Consider the following 21,001-nt stretch of genomic DNA (forward strand, 5'->3'; position numbering starts at 1 on the left):
TCATCTAAACATGCAACAGGAACTCATCCACTTTCTGTACTGCTGCCTGATCTGAAAGTAGATCACATGAGCAGAGAGCAGGAAGTTAGTTATACACTATATGTCCAAATGTTTGTGGACACCCATTCTAATGAATGTATTCAGCTGCTTTCAGTTGTTGAGACAGGTGTGCAAATGAACAGATGAGCATGAACCTAATCGGCACCATGCCACAATGCCAGGGTTGGGCTAGAGGGGTATAAAGCCCCCCAGTATTGAGTTGTAGAGCAGTGGAACTGTGTTTACCATTGGTAGGTCCTGGTAGGTTCTACATTTCACCTGAAAGGGCTGAAAGCTAGAGAGGGATGGAGTGGTGATCACATTTGAAGGATACTTTAATTAATCTACCAATATAACTGGATAGGGAAAGATGAAATACTGAATAGATTAGTGAGACTGTAGTTACTGGTCTTTATCAAAATAAGTGAACTGTAGGGATATCCTACAGAAAATCTGGTCTTTTAGTGTAAATTCAATAGCAAGTGTATCACATTTCGCTCATCTCTTAAAAATGTATTTAATTTATATCATTTACATTTATATAATTCTATCCAGCCTACATACAGCCATAGAATAGCGGCAATGATTTTGTCCAAATTTGGATGTCAGAACACAGCCACAATGAACTGCAGTTAGAACTGTTGTTCAAACAGTTTACCTGATATGCTTAATGTGAGCCAATTTCAGCTTTTATTTATATATTAGTGGCTGACCTCTTGGTTGAGGACACAGTAGACCAGAAAGATGAAGGTGCCCTGCTGGGAGTTGAGGAAGAGGAAGACCATCTCCAGCACCTTACTGCCATCAATGACGAAACCCAGAATCCAGGGGCAACCGAGGATGGCACTCTGAACCAGGGTTTTAAAAACAAGAATTCTACAGAGAGAGAGAGAGAGAGAGAGAGAGAGAGAGAGAGAGAGAATATATTAATATATTCTAATAAAATATAATATATTAATATACATTTGGTTTATATTCATTACATTTTGTAAAGTGTAGAGATTTTAAAGAAGTTCTCAGATTTGTTAGAAAGTGGCAACAGAATGAATGTGAGCTGTATATTACTTTATCTGTTTTATCTGGGAAAGGTCACTGTTCAGTCGTGCCAGGGCAGATCTCAGGGTGAAGATGACGACGACAAAGATGATCACATTAATCTGCAAATGTGGTGAAAGTTTATTACAAGGTAAATTCATCTTCTGGAAAAGTCAGAGAACTGCTTGTTAGACATATTTTGCATTGTTTGGAATTTTTACTGTTTTAATGCAGAAGCATTCTGTGTTTTTTTTTACCCTTTTATTTCATTTTTGTTACATATAACAAAATCTAAAGGTATATACTTTAATGCAAAAGTATTATTTGATGGTATAACTGATATTCCAATTTTAAATCATATTGTGACAGGAATTATAACTGAAATGTTTAACTCTGAATTCTTATGTTCATACCTGTTTTAAATGTAACCATTGCTTTCACAAATACAATTAATTGAACATTTTATATATTTGACATAGACACAATTTCAACACATTTTATACCATTTTTGAAAGGCTTAAACTTCACAGACTAAAATTATTTCAGTGTGTATTATTCCTATCTTAAGGATCCTACTGTTCTTTCTATTTTATAGTAGGGTCAATACTTTCAGAATTTACCGTAAGAATAAAACACACAGGACCCAGAAAACTCCACACAAAGTTCCTGTCTGTCTTAATCCAGCATCTGCAAAAAGGAAAACATGACCATAAAACTAAATAGAAGAGTAACAAACAGTTCATTTCCCTTTTTATAAATCAGATATTTGGATTAAATATGTGGCTTACCTCTTATAATAATAATAATAATAATAATAATAATAATAATAATATTACTTAAAAGTTGACCAAATGAAGTTCCCCTTTTTGGTATGTCATTCAACTATAATAAAGTGTTTCTCAGCTTCTATGGTTTAACAAATCAACAAACATCTGACAAAACCAACACCTCCTCTGTGAACTCACTGTTCACTGCCGTAACCATCAGGAAACAGTCCAACAGACACGCCCACCACAACCAGGGGAATAATGTATCCAATCACGATCAGACATTTCCAGCCGAGAATCTCCTTCTGCTTGGATCTAAACTTTGTGAGGTTCTTCACTGAGATGAAGAGCAGCACAGCTTCAATGAACATCCACACAAAAGCAGAGAGGAAGAGGAAGTGCAGAACACCTGCCAGCACTGCACACAACAACTAGAGAGAGAGAGAGAGAGCGAGAGAGAGACAGAGAGAGAGAGAGAGAGAGAGAGAGAGAGAGAGAGAGAGAGAGAGAGAGACAAAGAGAGAGAGAGAGACAGAGAGAGAGAGACAGAGAGAGAGAGAGGGACAGAGAGAGAGAGAGAGAGAGGTTAAACACTGCTGTGAGACACTCTGATCTTCATCCAGACCTGAAGAGCTTAATCAGAATGGAAAAGTTACCTGATCAGGCTGGATGTACTGTAGGAAGCTCTGTGTGAGGAGGAAGAGGAGGTGAGCCAGCAGCAGACTGATACACAGGTTTATCCGAGGAGTGTTGTTCACTCTCAGTTTTCGCCGACAAAGGGCAAAGGTCAACAGCGTCAAGCTCAGGAACATCAGCCCCACTGCCACAAGTACAGTGCTGAGCAGGTCCAGGTGAGAGTCACTCTGCAAATCAACAGGCAGTCCTTTATTTTCTAAAGAAAGCTAACGACCCAACAGGCTGATTTGCTCTAAACAGAATGTAAACGCAATACATGAAATAATAACATTTGTTTTACATTAATTTTCACTGTGAGAATCACCATGGTTATACTATAGGTGGCAACCATAATAAGCAGATAGGAGTTAGGAGTCTTACCAAAGGACTCGTAAGGGTGTGCAGTGTTGTTACCCGCTACCCAACACCAACTATTCTGTAGTGCTTTATTGTCACCTTTAACTTGCAACTTACTAAATACATCATCTAAAAGAGTCATCTAGATTTTACCTTTATCCTAAAAATTTTCAAAATCCCAACCCTAACACTGACCTCAACTTTAGACCTTAACCCTAACCTTAAGCTCAACCCAAAAACTAAAGTTTACCTACCTCTAAACTTAAAATTAACTCAAAACCTAAGTCTAATTCCAACTATTAGCCCAATTTAAACCTAACTTAATCTTTATCCTCCTCAAAACTTAAATCTAACTTTAATTTTAACCTTAAATCAAAACCTTAAACTTAGCATATCTTTAACCTCCTCAAAACCTAAACCTAATCCTAACTTTAAGATCATCTCAAAACCTAAATTCTAACCTTACTTTTCACCTCAACTCTAAACTAAGATTACTCTTAACCTTCCCAAACCCTAAATCTAATCATACTTATAACCTCAATTGAAAACCAAAACCTAACCTTAGCTTATGTGACTTAAATGACTTAAAACCTAAACTGAACCTTAAACTCCTCAAAATCTAAGCCTAACCTTTTCATTAACAGGAAAGCATTCCCAGAAAAGTAGGGCTGTTTTGCCCATGATTTGAAAACAAAATATCCAACAAGCAATCTGACAAACATTAAGTCAAGAGGAATTTCAGAGTGCATTAATACAAAATTCAACACTGAATAATTCACAACAGCTTTATAATTCAGCCAGTCAGAGCAGATATACTAAAATGTTGCTGCTCTGTGATGATTTGAAAGAATAAATGTAATTTACTTCAGAACTGAAAATCTAGATGTTTCACTTTCACTCTTTCCATCACTTTTAGCTCTCAGTCTGGTCTACAGTGTTTTCAGTGTGTGATTGATCTTACTGCTTCTCCTGAGGGTGGATTGATCTGCATGATAAGAGCGAAGGTTGACAGGTGTTCACTGGAGCACACAGTGTGACTGCTGTTGGTCTGGAGAAGGTAACAACCATCTTCAACCCATTCAGTGTTCTTCCAGTACACACAGGAGAGTGTAGCGTTAGGCTCAATTTCCTAAAGAAACATCAGGAGAGAAAATCATGTCTTTAAGGTTATGGAGTTGATGTGAGAGGCAGCTATTAATTAGGAATGTAATATCATTAAACTCATGTGATTTAAATAGTTATATTACAACATAAATTATATATATACTTATATAATTTATTTAAAAACATATATTTAATATTATATAATTTATTAAAATATATATAAAACATACTTTCATGGTTAATTAAAAATATACCACAATAAGCAGAATACACTATATTATAATCAAGTTGAACATGCTATACAATAAATAATAGTTAAGGATAATAAACTACCACCTAAATAAAAAGAAAGACTGATTTACTTTGGTGAAGATTGTGTGTGAAGGTGTGTCAGGAATAGAAACGGGGTTCACCACCAAAAGACAGCCAAACCCTCCCAGGTAAGTTCAATATCCCACATGCTTTTTATTAATATTCACACCACATAAAAATAGAATAGAAAAATAGAAAGGAAAAAAACATACAAAAAGAAAAATAAATGCTTTAAAAGTACTCTAGTCTCACAAGACTTCCCGCAGTACATAAGGTAAGTTTTGCTGACTTGACAACAGCCAGAGTTAGTCTACAGCCACAAGAAAGTGTAGACATAACACTTTCCCTCCAAAAGAGGCCCCCTAGGTCTCCCACTCCCCCCTTTTAAATCTCTAGCCCCGCCCCTAATCTACCTGGGCTCTACCATTACTACAGAGTGGGCATACTCAGAAAATACAAACACACAAACACAAGATTACTGTCGACAGAATATATATAGACGTAGATGTAATTTTCTTACATATACATATCATCACTTTAGAATTAATAACTTAACCTTCTCCCCCACAGGTATCCCAGAAGAACATTCACCACATAAGAGATAGAGCTGGCTGGACGCAAGTCCCCCAGGAAGTCCTTGAGGAGCAGGTTCAGGTAAGTACACACACACACACACACACACACCTACCTCAGACAATACCCAGTGTTCATTAAAATGTCTCTAAACAAGCTTGGTGATGGGTCAGGTCTTCTACCTTCATCACAATTCTGATTGCTGTAGCTGCTCTATACACTTTGTAAATTATTTTGGATAAATGGGCCAATAAAAAGGTTATGAATAAATTAAATAATCTTAAAATGACTTGTAATCAAGGTTAAGAACATGTTTGCCTTCTCCTGTAAAGTCTTATTTTTGGAGATACATGTGTTTTTAGAACAGCAACAATACATAGTAGTAGACATGCATGCATCCATATACAAAAGTAAACATATAGGAACATAAAACTCTACATTATAAAACAAACCTGCTCTGATTAAATATTAAATGTATCAGTTTAGTCAGAAACTCACTTCAATGTGTTTCATAGTGAAGTTGACCGGTTTGGTGAGCCGTGTGTTGGTGATTTTGGGCAGGGTAGCCGACACCACAGTGGACATCATGGTTTTCACTGTGTTGTTAGTTGTGTTGAAGAGGTTGGGGCTTAGCATGTTACCCATGTTGGCGTAGCTCATGAAGGCCACAGCAGCCGATCCTGAAGCATGGAGAGAAAAAAAGCAACATCATCTAATGAATGTTGGGTTAGGCTAAAGTGGAATGTGTAGAGCTCAGAGTCCACAAGACTGGAACTAGGAACCACTATCTCTATCACTAACTCTGTTTCTACAGTGTTGGAGAAATAGGTTCTATGTTATCTGGTACTATGACATTGTTTTCTGCAATCCCTGATATTGTCTACACAATATAGTGTAAAGGACTACAATCAATTCCATTAATTTCCAATGCAAACGCAGTTTAATAAATTAAGCCATTAGAATTAAATTTCAACTGGTTTGATCTGAAATGCCAGAAGATGCCTGGATGTTGGTGCTTTAAATTATTATTAAAGAAACAATATAGAAACATAGAGAATTTTGTCAAAGAATTAAAACATGCAAAGTCTGTTATGATACCATTATTATTCATTGAAATCTGGATGAGGTCGATTTCCATCTGAGTGCTGTTCAGGCTGAGCTGAGGAATTTCTTTCATGGAGGCCTTTGGTCCAACTGCAAAGACTTGAATATCTGAGAGATGTAAACCATAACCTTACTTTAATGCGTTTCATATAGTCACTGGAGGGCAGTTTATTTTGTACATTGCACATAATTGCATAAATTGTGTCATTTCTAAATTATGATGACTAGAGGAATATATAAAGGTATTTACAAGTATTGCATGTCTTTGTAACCCCTTAACACTCTTATTACACAATAAGGTGCATTGTATAACTCTAGGGGGCATCTGTACAAACTGGTGGGGTTATCTCTGGTAATAGAAGTTTGTGATAACCCACTGGTGGGACATATACTTTTCGGTTGAGTTGGGAAGTTGGGTATGAGATGGATTGGTGATCATCCAATATTCAGACCTCCCTAACACCGTTGTTGCTGAATGCAATCAATTGCTTACAGCAATGCTCCAAAATCTAATAAAACGCCTTCTCCAACAAAAGCAAAATAAACTCTTTTAATAGCCTTGATTTCAGAAGACACAATGACTAAGCCAAAAATGTATTCCATATAGGCTATGAGGTTTTTGTGTAACAGCAGTGTTATGTTTCCTTAACAGTAAAAGTAAAAGAATGTCTAATTAAATATTTATTACAATTTTATCAATTAACTATTTATGTATTATCATTATTTTTACCTAAGCCATTTCGGGAGATGCTAACTGAATAGGTGGTTTCTGTTGGCTTCACCAGTGTAGAAACCAGTTTCTCAGTCTTGTTCAACACTGCTTTGCCACTAGACACCAGTTTCTCAGGATTTGTTGTTTCAACTTTAAGGAGCTTCTCCTGGGTGTTCAGCACCATGTCTAAATACTTTGTTACAACCTGATCAATAATCAGAAAAGTACAGTTTAATGATGCATCCAGAACTACACAGACAGACGACTTTGTTTTATCTTTAGTTACATTTAATTACTTGTTCTGTTTTATTACATCACTCACTTCTGGTGGGAGGACCTGAGCAGTGATGTTCTCAATTTGGTTAAACAGATCTGCTCCACATTGTGAGGTGAAATTGTTCTAAAAGAAGAATTCAGTATGTCAGTGAATAAAGGTCAGAGGTCAGATTGATCAGATATAATGTAGAAAGAAGCTGATACAGACCTGGCATTCTGTCGACACTGTGATATTAGGAGCTGGCGGAGACACGACTATAAAATATGAATAATCAGCACAAATAAAAGAAGGGGTGGAGTTATATAAATAATAGCAGTAGTGGTATTTATAGTAGTAGTAGAGGTAGCATATGCAGTAATAGTAGTAGTAGTAGTAGTATTCATAGTAGTTTTAAGAGAAGTAGTAGTACTCATAATAGTATTAGTACTAGTAGAAGTAGCACTAGGGGTAGTAGTACTTCTATCCCTAATAGTAGTAATAGTAGCAGCAGCAGTAGTAGTAGTAGTAGTAGTAGTAGTAGTAATGGTAGTAGTAGTGTACATAGTAGTGGTAGTAGTAGTAGTAGTAGCAGCAGTTGTAGTAGTAGTAGCAGTAGTTGTGGCAGTAGTAGTGTACATAGTAGTAATAGTAGTAGCAGCTGTAGTAGTAGTCATAGTAGTAGTTGTAGTAGAAGTAGCAGCAGTAATAGTAGCAGCAATAGTATTCATAGTAGTAGTAGTGGTAGTAGTAGTAGTAATGGTGGTAGTAGTAGTAGAAATAGCAGTTGTTGTAGCAGTTGTAGTAGTAACTCACCACTGTGAGGCTTAAACATTGTATGAAATATAATCATTTTTAAAATGTCAACTTTAACAGGTTAATAATAACTACTAATTATAATGACTAATAATTAATAATAACTTTGTTATTGAAACTCAATGTTAAAAAAAAAAGTTTAGTAAGTAAAGTTTAGTGTACCTGCTGTTTCAGAAACAGGAGCTGCAGTTGTTACATCTAAAACCAGACAAGCTGATATCATAACGCATTCACCGATTATTTATCATCATTCTGTAATAAATAAAAATTTAATTAAATTACCTGCACAGTAAGCTGTATTGCAGAAGCTTGTCTTCACAAACTCATAAACATAATAGTTTCCGGGACACGCTTTGACTTGAATTGGGATAGATCTGTGGTAACAGCAATCACTCCCTGAATTCCCACAGACTCCACGAGTAACTATTCCATCTGATAGTTGGGGGTGAGAACCATTGAGCCACAGAGATACTTCAGTGCCACATCTGGAATGAGTGACGCAGCTCTCTGGCATCCGGACGCTTATCCCATTATAGAATAGTCGGTACCAGCCGCTCCAGTTTAAAGAGCTGTCACAGTAGGATCCTCCAGTCTCATTAGTGCCTCTCCACGACTGGTTCAGAAAAGTATAGTTACTGCAGGGGTCATAACTGGGAATGTTGAAAACAACTGTCAAAACAAAGAAAAAAGACAAAAATATTAAATAGTTAACTGTATCAGTTTCAGAATATAAAAGTAAATGCCTCAGTAAAGCCTTTGATCTGAAATAAAATATGAGTGACATTAGTGAGCTCAATAAACAGTTAAAAAGTTCATATGCTTATTATGGACATGAATATCACATATTCATGTCACATTTTTTTTCCTTTAGAGCCTTGAGGATTAAACAGATTATTATCACTTCAGTGAACCCACTTTACTATGTTGTAGAGTTCTGTGTCTCACCTTGTGGATTAGGTGAGGAGCACGCTAGGGAAACTGAAGTCTAACCATCTTGAAAAATTAGCTAGCATAGTAACAACTATGTTAACTATCTCACAGCATTTTAGGATTATAAGAAAACCATATAGCTAACACACTAGCAAGCCAGGCCCTGCTTGTGGTAGATGACCTGTAAACACAGAGGCACTCATCAGACTGGTAAGTGATATGCCTCGTTCAACTTATAGTTGATTTAAGTTAGCTGGTTATAAGACCAAGTTATGGATAACAAGACCTAAACTAGACAAACAGCAGCCTAGTACTTGCCAGGAAATTACGTTCGATAGGTAGTTAGCTACCAGTGTTGCCGATTAGATAAACAATGATTCACATTAGTACGTAGAAATAACTAGGTAAGCTGATATGAACTAACAAATGTTTATTTGTCATTTTAGTTGATTGTTTAACAAATCTTCAATCATTTTTTGTCTTGTTAGCTAGCTAATTTGCACTACTTAAGCCCTGAAGTAAATACTGATGAATAACTATTTAAAACAATACACTGTTTTGTGATATCATAGAGAACACTTTAGTGTATTTCAAATATTATCTGTTTAAAACAAATAAAAGGATAACAAAAGCATTTTTTGTTGAACATTTGATATCTGATTATGATTATTCAAATATTGGATTACAATATGCTTTTTACATACTTGTCAACTGTACAAACAAACTGTTAATATTGGCTCACTTTTAGCAATATCTGTCAAGTTTACATATCTAAGTTACACCAATTAGATTTATGTTGAGCTAAATGTTACCACACCTGCTAGTTGTCTAAACAAGGTTTTACTAGTTGGGTAAGTTTCAGTTTATTAGTTAACACAACAGAATCGCTTGCTAAGTAAAGTAAGATCTAATCACCAGCAGGACGTATCTCAAAAAATTTAGCAAATTAAGAAGATTCCCATTTTTTAATTGAGACGACACATTATTTTTTATAGTGCGATCATGTCAGGTAGGGTAAGACAACATGGGCAAGAGCAGACTTTACCTGCACAGTATGTCGGCATTGGAAGTGATAAGGCTGGCCTGACGAGTCTGTAGACAAAGTAGTTTCCTGGGCAGGCTTTAACTTGGACTGGGTTTGATCTTGAGTTTGAAATGCATTGTGCACTTTTTTGATTGTCAACAAAGAATTCGTAGATTTCTCTGGTGACAATGCCATCCTGGGGTAGTGGATGAGATCCACCAAGGTAAAGTGCTGTGTAACCTCCACATTTTAAATAAGATGCACACAAACCCAATTCAATAATCTGAGCATTCTGCCCCTGAAGATAAATCCGATACCAGCTGTTCCATTCAACAAGGGTGTCGTCATGACCAGTGTAGCCACTGTACACTGATCTCCATCCATTATCGAGAACACTGTAGCCATTGCAGGGGTCATAAGTGATGTCTGTAGTTACTGTAGAGTGGAGAACAAAGTCATCAGAAACAAACATGCAAAACCCCCAATAGTACACACCCAAAAAATGACTAAATACGAATTTATAAATGTATTATAATACACCTGCTTAAAGCAGCATTATGCGATAATTGGCATTCTATTATTCTACTTTTAACAAGTCAGTGGAAATTTTAAAGCTGATAATTTAAGTGAAAGTGTTGTTTTTAAAAACTACTATTTAAATTTTTTGGCTGAAACTGTATATTGCAGTGCGAGAAATAAATCCCTAATCCCATTATTATAAATCCTGTCTCTCAGCAATAAAAAGATCCCATCAGAACAGATGCAGGTAAACATAATTACAATAAAAAAGGGACTAGAGCTTCTCATTCTGAAGAAAGTAGATAAGATATTGTGAGCTAGTCTGAAGAGCAAAGCTCTGTTCCAGCCACTTCCACCACTTTCCTGGTGCAGTAAAGTGTAGACACAGATGGAATTTGGCCTCCGGCTGCACCGCGGCATCCAGGAATTAAGAGAGTTAAGTGTCTTGCTCAAATGTCCAACAATAGCAGCTAAGCTTGGGTATCAACCCCACAACCCTGTCATCAATAGCCTAGTGCTCTAACCACTGAGCCACCACTGGCCCCACTGAGCCACCACTGCCCCCAAATACTTTTGTCCATATAATGTAGTTTAAACTGACACTAGTCAAGGAAAGTGGTGTAGTTTGGTATATTTAAGTTGTGTGGTGTGAATATATTGATAACCCAGTTATATCCTGTTATCAGTGACTATAGGTTCTCAAACAGGACACTAATTAAGTGATTGTCACAACATTGTGCATCTACATTTTTGCTGCTTTAAATAAATTAAATCTGGCAGATGTTTTAAATGTACCAATAGAAATTAATCAAAATAATGTGGAATGAAATCTGGATAATGAATATATATATATATTTATTTTTATATAGGTTTTTGCATGACAGTGATGATATACCTTGCATGGAGCAATTCAATGACAATTCTGCATTCTACAGATATTGATATTATGTTATATAGTCATCCATAAACCTACATTACCTCCTGTTGAAATTGTACAGCATTGTAACATCTACCATTCTTACCTCATACATTGCTCACAGCTGCTCACTTCCATTCTTAAATTTCTATTACCGTTCCATTTTCTATTTTTAGATTTATTAACAATTTTATGTTCTATATTTCTTCTAATACATTTTGATGTGATATGTTATTTTTTGTTTTTAATCTTAATTTTTTTGTTATTTATATATTTCTCCTTTTTGTAAGGTGTATGCCTGTATATTTGCTTACTTGATGATGAAGTGCTGTTCACCATTATTGGAGCAATGACTGGAGTGATGGAACTCACATCTGAGTAAAGGACATATTATTCTTAATAAAACAATCACAAAATCCTATAAAAATCATTTGAAATAATTTTAAGACCATAAGAGTACCTGCACAGTAAGCTGCATTGCAGACGTTTGGCCTGACAAACTCATAGACAGAATAGTTTCCTGGGCACGCTTTTACTCGAATTGGCAGAGACCTTGAACAACAGTCCTTTCCATAACTACCACAGGTCTGGCGGGTGACAATTCCATCTGCTATCTGAGGATGTGAACCATTAAACCAAAATGCGACATTAGTGCCACATCTACCACTATTAATGCAGCTCTCTGGCATCCGGATGTTCATCCCATAATACAGCAGCCGGTACCAGCCGTTCCAGTTGAACTTGCTGTCACAGATCCACAATCGAGTAGCATTAGTGGCTCTCCAGGGTTGGTCTAGAACAGTGTAGCTGTTGCAGGGATCTTCAACAGTAGCTGTTGTTGAAACCAATATGATATTTATCAATGGTGAGGAAGACCATTTTCCACAGAGGTGTTTCAACACTGAGCTGCACAAGATCATTACTACTTAACCATAGCACATTTTTATAGAGTAAAAACCATTACACAATAATCTTTCTACTGATTAAAAAGCTTGTTTCATTTATTTAAAACACATAAATTACAGATAAACAACATAATTATTAATAAACAACATATCATATTCACATCAACAAAATATTAAAGCACAACATCTTATAAGTTAAATTGTTGTGAAAGCTTTTTGGGTGACTTTAAACAGTACTTACTTGCAGCACTGCTATTTGTTATTGAAATTAGTATGATGACAGGGACCCCTGGTGGAAAGATAAAGGAATCACTGTCTGCTCACTGTAACATTGATATAACCTGTCTTACCTGTCAGGCTGATTACAGATGCTGTGTTTGTTTAGTTAAAGCTTGATTTGTATAGATTGTGAATGCATTTGTACCCTAATGAGATACTTCCCCTTAATTTTACTATTGATATTTCAGCTATGGCAATCTAATAAATGCAAAGTACTGCTCAGTCTTTATTAGTTGTTTAATCATTTATTTCAATGCAACAATCATGTGTAACAATTAAATGAAGGTGCTGTATAAATTCATCAGTATTTATGTGAATCAAAAAACAAATTCAGGAAAAAAATAAAAATGTGATGTGGGGTCAAATATTAATATATATATATATATGTTTATAAAATATATATTTTTAGTTTTTTATCGTGGGGGAACACACCTACCTACATGCACAAATATATAAAAAGCAAAATAACATTTTATGTAATTTTTTTAATTTAATTGCATCCACAAAAATACACAGTTATAAATATTTCTTAACATGGAAAAAGTTTAATTAGGTTTAGAGTGAAATATCATTCTTACAGCTGTATTTTTATTATTTAATATTTGAGCTCAGTTCAGTCATTCTGTAAGCGATCAAACTTAGCATTTAAGTAACACGAGCAAGGATAAACAACTCCCATCCTGGAGGGCCAGTCTCCAGCAAGTTTGGTAGTTGCCCCAGTCAAACACACCTGATTCAACTCATTACCAGGCAAAGTGAGTAAGTATGAGTAGGACAACTACCAAATCTTTCAGGAGATCAGCCCTCCAGGACTGAAGTTTTGCACCCCTGATTTAGTGCCTAAATGAATAAACATTAAAATGAATAACTCAAAACATTACTTTCATGCTTGTTTTGAAATTTTGTATGCTTGCTTAAGTTGATATTTTTTCTGTTTTTGTGTTTTTAGTAGTTAACCAACAGCTTTCTCTACTTCATGATATAACATTCACACAAGCCAACATCCGTAAGTGGAAAACAACGCTATTCAAGGATTGACTTTTAGTTTTTTTTTATACTGAATACAGTCATTATTCAACTTTATTTGTGACCCTGCCTCTCCATCTGCTTTTCCTCTGTTTTATTTGACTTACACTTTGACTTGATGCAAATGTCCATCCTACTGTTTTGTCTGCCATCCTGACTGAGCAAATCACCAAATTAGGCTAATTGCCAAATAAACAAACACACATACTAATGTTTAGTGTTGTGAGCATACTCACATTGTTAATGAGTCTTAATGTCAAAAACAGAAAAAAATAGATTAAAATGACCTGTTGATCTATCCCCAAATCTCAATAAAACACAATGAATATGGCTTTTGAAATAAATACACAACCAAAAAATCTTACTATTAAGAGAAGTATGAACAATAGAGACAGCTAAACTAACTTAGATCTTTACTCAAACATCTGAAATCTTTATACTTTGACTGTATTTTCATTCTAAGCTGAAATGAAATGAATACTCACATGGCAAAAGAATAATCATATTTCTGTACATTTGTACTACTCCTTTGTGTCAGTATTCCAATTTGTACACAGCAGCTCAGACCTGTTCTCGGTGGCCTGAAATGGGAAATGTTCTTCCTTAAAAATTATTATTGTACATGCTTTCTATGCACATTGTGGTTTTGAATACTCTCTGCTGGTTTGATGAGCATCAGTTACAATAGACTTCACATGAACATCATTTCCATACATGTTTTTATGTTTCTGTTCCTGAAGCATTTACATATAAGCATTTACATTTTCATAGAGCAATGTGCAACAAGATATCAGGAGAATTCGACCCTTCCTTTCTAAATAAACCGCCCAGGTGCTTGTTCAGTCTCTCGTCACTTCCAGACTTGACCACTGCAACTCTCTTCTGGCTGGTCTCTTTCTGCACAACTTCAGGCCCCTGCAACTTATCAGCGGCACGGGTCGTCTTCAATGTCCCTAAATTCAACCATGTCACTCCACTGCTGCATTCTCTCTTCACTGGCTTCTTGTAGCTGCTGCCCAGGTCATCAGATTCAGACCCCTGACGCTGGCCTACAAAGCCAAGAACGGACCAGCCCCTCCGTATTTGATGGCAATGGTCAAAAGCCGATCTGCATCAAGAGCCCTTCGAGCTTCAAGTACGGCTCGGCTTGACCCACCATCCCTCAAAATCCGCGGAAGACAAGCGTCCAGGCTTTTTTCTGTCCTGGAACCAAAGTGGTGGAACGAGCTGCCCCTGGGTGTCCGAACGGCCGAGTCGCTCGCTGTCTTCAAACGCAGACTGAAGACCCACCTCTTCAGAGAGTACTTGGACGACTAGTTCTATGGTCACCTTATTGTCTTGTGTTTAGCAATGTCTAAAGCTTAGAGGTATCTTTTGAATTATTAGTCTATTCTAACTAGCTAAGGCTTTTCTTGGGTAAATAGCAAAGCACTTTGTAAGTCGCTCTGGATAAGAGCGTCTGCTAAATACCATAAATGTAAATGTAAATGTAGTTGTGGTAATTGTAGCAGTAATAGCAACAGTAGCAGTAGTAATGGTGGTAGAATTCAAATTAGTAGAAAGAATAGTAGTAAAATAGAATAATAGTAGTAACATCAGTACTAATACTAATTGTAATTGTAGTAGTAATATGAGTAGTAAAACTAATTATAGTATCTTTAGCAGTAGTAGTAGTCTTAGTAGTAGTAGTAGTAGTTGTCACATTAGTAGTAGTAGCAGTAGTGGCAATCTTAGTAGTAGTAGCAGCAGTAGCAGTATTAGTAGTAGTTTCAGTAGGAGCAGCAGTAGTTTTATTAGATAGTAGTTGCAATAGTAGTAGTCATAGTAGTATTATCAGTAGCTTCAGTAATATTATTATTAGCAGTAGTAGTCATAGTAGTAGTTGCAAAAGTAGTAGGAGATGTTGGAACTACTGTGAGAAGTGAAAGTTGTATTGGAAAAAATGTGGCACTGTTCAAATTGAAAATTCAAAATCAACTAATTATAATTATGCTAAAATGTTGAGGAAACAGTGATTCTTAAAAAAAAAACTACCTAGGATCGTGGTTGGTTGAGTGCTGATGGGTGCTGTTGTTGTGGTTGAGACTGGCATGCTGGCATTCACATCTGAAAAGGAAAGAGAACAAAAACATAAAAAAAAAACATTTACAAAAGGTTTTTGTAATTTCTGGGTCATTCAGCTAATGGGATGTCAGCACATTCAAATTAAAGGTGAATGTCCGAACTTATCATCATCTAAATTCAACTCAAATATGTTGTTTCTAACAGCTTACAGAATAGTGCCTTAATCAGAAGAAGCTGCAGTAGTTACATCTACTACAAGACAAACTGATGTAAAAACACACTCAACTCAAATCAGATAAACACTTAATACATAAATACATCCCTCTGTAAAAGAGACCCTCAAAAACAGAATAACAGTAGAAAATAAAAAAGTATAATATTATAATCTAGCTTATAAAAACAGTAAGTACCTGCACAGTAAGCTGTATTGCAGAAGCTTGTCTGGACAAACTCATAAACATAATAGTTTCCGGGACATGCTTTGACTCGAATTGGGATAGATCTGAAGTAACAGCAGTCACTCCCTGAATTCCCACAGACCCCACGAGTAACTATTCCATCTGTTAGTTGGGGGTGAGAACCATTGAGCCACAGAGATATACCAGTGCCACATCTGGAATGAGTGACGCAGCTCTCTGGCATCCGGACGCTTATCCCATTATAGAATAGTCGGTACCAGCCGCTCCAGTTTAAAGAGCTGTCACAGTTGGACCCTCCAGTCTCATTAGTGCCTCTCCACGACTGGTTCAGAAAAGTGTAATTACTGCAGGGGTCATAACTGGGAATGTCAAAAACAAAAAAAGACAAAAGATATTGAATAGTTAACTGTATCAGTTTCAGAATGTAAAAGTAAAGGCCTCAGTAAAGTCTTTAGTCTGAAAGCCTTTATATTGAGTGACAACATACATTTTTATTAAAAAAAACATAATTTAATCAATTTGATATTTTTAACTGATTTCAGCACATTATACATTTTGTATACATTAGTCATGTGTCTAATTATATATACAGATATTACAGATATATGTCCCTACTGACAAGAGGATCTAGTTCATTTCTTCATAAAAGAGTGAAAAAACACTCTTGACTCTGCAGAAAGAAGATTTTAAGAAACTGTGCTGTAAAAATACAATTAAGCAATAGTTTTTTTTATATATATATAAATAAATATCTGGAATAACATGTTTGTGCCAAAATATTGATCTGTTGTGAAGCTCTGTCTCACATTATGGATGGGGTAAGGAGACCTGGAGCAACTGGAGTCTGCTAATCTGCCTGATTTTGACCAACTAATGAAATTAGCCAACCTCTTACGAACTGTTTGGTTTGTTGTCATCTATGTTAACTGTTCTACAGGATTATAAAGAAAATGTGGCAGAATGGATTTTCTGATTATTTGACTGCTAAAAGATTGCTTGTTGACCAGGTAGGTTTTAGCAGTCTGGTACTAGCAAGGCAATTATGTCAGCTAGGTCCATAGCGACTAAATCTTATTGTTTAGATTAAAGAAATCCAATTTTTGCTCATTTTAGTTTTTTTTCAGAAGGTTCAAATTTTGCATCTTTTTGGTGCCATTAAGACCTCAAATAGGTACGGATTAATTGCTATGTACAACACTACACTGTTTTCATTATATTACAGAGGACATACAAATACGTACCGAATAGTATCTGAAAATGTTAGTTAGCTAGTTGAACATGCTATTATTAGTTAGGACAGTTTTACTTTGTCAGTTATCACAACAGAGAAGTTTGTTTAGTAAAGGAAGACCTGGTCACCAGCAAGACGTATCAGTTAAAGTTAAATAAATTGAGAACTATTGTTTAATGAGAGGACACATTAATGTAATGTAACATTGTAAGACAACATAAGCAAGAGTAGACTTTACCTGCACAGTATGTGGGCATTGGAAGTGATAAGGTTGGTCTGATGAGTCTGTAGACATAGTAATTTCCTGGGCAGGCTTTAACTTGAATTGGGTTTGATCTTGATCCTAAATTGCACTGTCTACTGGAAGAGCTGTCAATATAGGATACATAGATTTCTCTGGTGACAATGTCGTCCTGTGGTACTGGATGAGTGTAGCCTCCACATTCTCTTGATACCACACACCAGTCCAATTCCGGAATCTGAGCCCTTTTTCCCTGAAGATACAACCGATACCAGCCATTCCATTCAACAAGGGTGTCATCATAAACACTGTAGCCATTGTAGATTGATCTCCATGCATTATCAAGAACACTGTAGACATTGCAGGGGTCAAAAGTGATGCTTGTAGTGGTGACTGTAGGGATAAAAAAGTCAATATAATACAAATATGCAAAATAGAGTACGCATCACAGCATAATAATATGTATTTACAGATTTACAAAAATATTCATTACATAGGAGCTGATGTTCCACTATTTTAATCTTTAATGACACATAATTTACTGTTAATATACTATACAGTTCAGAGGTTCTAAGCCCCAAATCCATTATTCTAAACCCCGTCTCTCAGCAGTGAGAGAGTTTTATTGTATAAGCTCCAGATCTCATCAGAACAGATGCAGGTGAAAAGGAAAAACAAGAGTTTATCAGGTTTCTCCTGGATTTTATTTTTTATTGCAGAGTATTTTTCTCTGCAAGTTGTAAGGTGGATGACAGTGTGTATCACAAATAAACTTTGATTTGACAGTTATATTCAACATTCGACTGTGTCTGACACTAATGCTGGTTCATCTAGTATATCATTTAGTATATCTTCATTTGCAAAATTATAAATCCAGCAGTCTTTTTTAGACAACAAATCTTTCACAAATTTAGAGTTTAAATATTTACTTTATTTCTTGAAAATGTATTAGTGAAACTTACTTGATGCTGGAGTGCTGTTCACATTGATTGGGGCAATAACTGGAGTGATGGAGCTCACATCTGAGTATGGACATATTAATCTTAACAAATCAATTATGAAAGCCTATAAAAATCATTTGAAATAATTTTAAGACCATAAGAGTACCTGCACAGTAAGCTGCATTGCAGGTGTTTGGCCTGACAAACTCATAGACAGAATAGTTTCCTAGGCACGCTTTGACTCGAATCGACACAGACCTTGAACAGCAGCCAGGCTCATAACTACCACAGGCCTGGCGGGAGACAATTCCATCTGCTATCTGAGGATGTGAACCATTGAGCCAAAATGCAACATCAGTGCCACATCTGTACCTATTAATGCAGCTCTCTGGCATCCGGATGTTCATCCCATAATACTGCAGCTGGTACCAGCCGTTCCAGTTGAAGCTTTTGTCACAGATCCACAATCGAGTAGCATTAGTGGCTCTCCAGGGTTGGTCCAGAGCAGTTTAGTTGTAGTTGCAGGGATCTTCAACAGTAGCTGTTGTTGAAACCAATATGATATTTATCAATGGTGAGGAAGACCATTTTCCACAGAAGTGTTTCAACACTGTGCTGCATAAGATTATTACCACTCAACCATAGCTTATACATTTTTTGAAGAGTAAAAACCATAACATAGTAATCATACCACTAATTAAAAAGCTTGTTTTATTTATTAAAAGCTTTCATTTATTATCAAATGCTGTTTCTTGTTTTTTCTCCACTAAACAACTGTATTTGGATCACAAATAAAGAATATAATTATGAATAAACAACATAATATACGTAATATATATTCATAAAGTATGAAAGCAGAACTTCTAAGTTAAAATTGTAAAAATAAAAACTGTTTGGGTGACTTTAAACAGTACTTACTTGCAGCACTGCTATTTGTAATTGCAGTTAGTATGATGACAGGGACCCCTGGTGGAAAGATAAAGGAATGGCTGTCTGCTCACTGTAACATTGAAATAACCATTGAAATAAATTACTTGTCAGGCTAGTTACAGATGATTTGTATAGATTGTGAATGTATTTGGACCCTAACCTTACTATTGATATTTCTGTTAGGCTATGGCTTTATTCATTTTTAAATTATGTCTTTCTTAATGCAACAATCATGTGTAATGCTTAAACAATGAAGGTGAGGGATTCATTACGTGAATCAAAAACATATTTGTGAAAAATAGTCACTGTCTGGTCACTGTTCAGATATGATGTTGAAGTGGGGTCAAATAATTAATGAAAATATTTTTTAGTTCATTTAGTTCATGTTTTATGATGTATCATGGTGGAACACACCTACCTGCAAGCATAAAATCATATAATTCGAAATAATTTGATGTAATTTTTTAGAAATCTACTGACAATTCAAGTGCATCCAAAAAAATCAGTTAATCAGTTATAAATATATTTATTTTATCATGGAACCAGTTAAATGAGGTTTAGAGTGAAATATCATTCTTAATATCATCTAAATATCATCATTGTCAATATTTGATATTTGAGGTCAATAAACAGCATTTAAAAAACATGAGCTAAAGTGAACAACTCCAGTCCTAGATGTCTAGCAAAATGTAATAGTTTCCACAGTTAAACACACCTGATTCGACTAATTACCAGGCAACGCGAGTAAGTATAAGTAAGACAACTACCAAATCTCTCAGGAGATCGTCTCACCAGGACTGAAGTTAAGCAAAGTTATGCAATTGTTTAGCAGGGATTCATATATATTATCATGACATTCACACATATAAAGTTTCACTCCATTCCACTCAACTCCTTCTTGCTGCGATTTTCTGTCAATATTTATATAAAGACAAATTATCCTTTTTTAAGTAAAAAGGTTTTAAACATTTAACCTGAACTTTCAAACTTATAGTTCAAACACTACAAATTCATAACTTTTAAATCTATTAAGTTGAAAATTGTGCATGCTTGTTTGGGTAAAATTGCCGTTTTGCCAGTATTGTGTAAATTGGGTTGTGGAAGTACAAGGTGAAGCTCACTATAGATAAATGGGTCTTAATATCAACAACAAATAAAATATTCATTTTAATTTACATCATTAAAACATGAATATGGCTTCAAAAATAAACACAGCTGAAAATGAGTATTACTAAGACAGGTAGAAAGAGTAATGTTAGAGTTAAGCTAAATGAGGTCTTTACTCAAGCATCTGAAATCTTGTACAGTTTTTCCACTTGAACTACTGAATATAAATAAATACTCACAAGTCAAAAGAATGATTGTATTTGTGTTCATTTTCATTAATCCTTTGCATCAGTATTTCCACTTACAGACAGCAGCTCAGAACTGTCCTCTCTGGCCTACAATGTAAAATGTTTTTCCTTAAACATCCTTATTTTACATATTTTCCATAAATAATGTGGTTTGCAGGTTTGCCGAAAAGAAAACAAAGACTTTACAAGTTCAAGGAAGAATTTACGTATTTTTCTTTACAAGCAATGTAGAACAGGGTATGCCTATAGTAGCACAACTGCTTTCCAATAAACATATGACTGCAATTATATTAGGGAAAGTTGACATCTAAAAGAATCTGTGATAAAGTGAAATATATGATATTGTGCTGACAACATCAACTTTCTCCCAGTTAGTGTCACACAGTTGTAGATTTTGGTTGTTCGACCTCTCAAGGACATATTTGTCAGCCCTGCGGCGCCGCGCCCCCCTCAGGGGCGGCTTCGGGCCGCGGT

General features: G+C 35.6%; 1 protein-coding gene across 1 annotated transcript; it reads right to left on the reverse strand.

Annotated features, from left to right (window-relative positions):
* LOC140535562 (uncharacterized) lies at positions 1-18,649 on the reverse strand. Its single transcript, XM_072656960.1, has 20 exons — positions 18,409-18,649; positions 18,264-18,323; positions 17,299-17,694; positions 15,381-15,452; positions 11,801-11,968; positions 9,723-10,136; positions 8,030-8,416; positions 7,163-7,209; positions 7,001-7,078; positions 6,697-6,883; positions 5,961-6,074; positions 5,837-5,845; positions 5,361-5,542; positions 3,835-4,002; positions 2,498-2,704; positions 2,040-2,272; positions 1,695-1,761; positions 1,105-1,196; positions 753-915; positions 1-51 (listed from the first exon to the last, which is right to left on the reverse strand). The coding sequence occupies exons 1-20, from the start codon at positions 18,647-18,649 to the stop codon at positions 1-3; spliced, it is 3,336 nt and encodes a 1,111-aa protein (XP_072513061.1).
* Positions 18,650-21,001: the final 2,352 nt, after the last annotated feature.

Source organism: Salminus brasiliensis, chromosome 15, assembly GCF_030463535.1.
Source record: "Salminus brasiliensis chromosome 15, fSalBra1.hap2, whole genome shotgun sequence".
Taxonomy (NCBI): domain Eukaryota; kingdom Metazoa; phylum Chordata; class Actinopteri; order Characiformes; family Bryconidae; genus Salminus; species Salminus brasiliensis.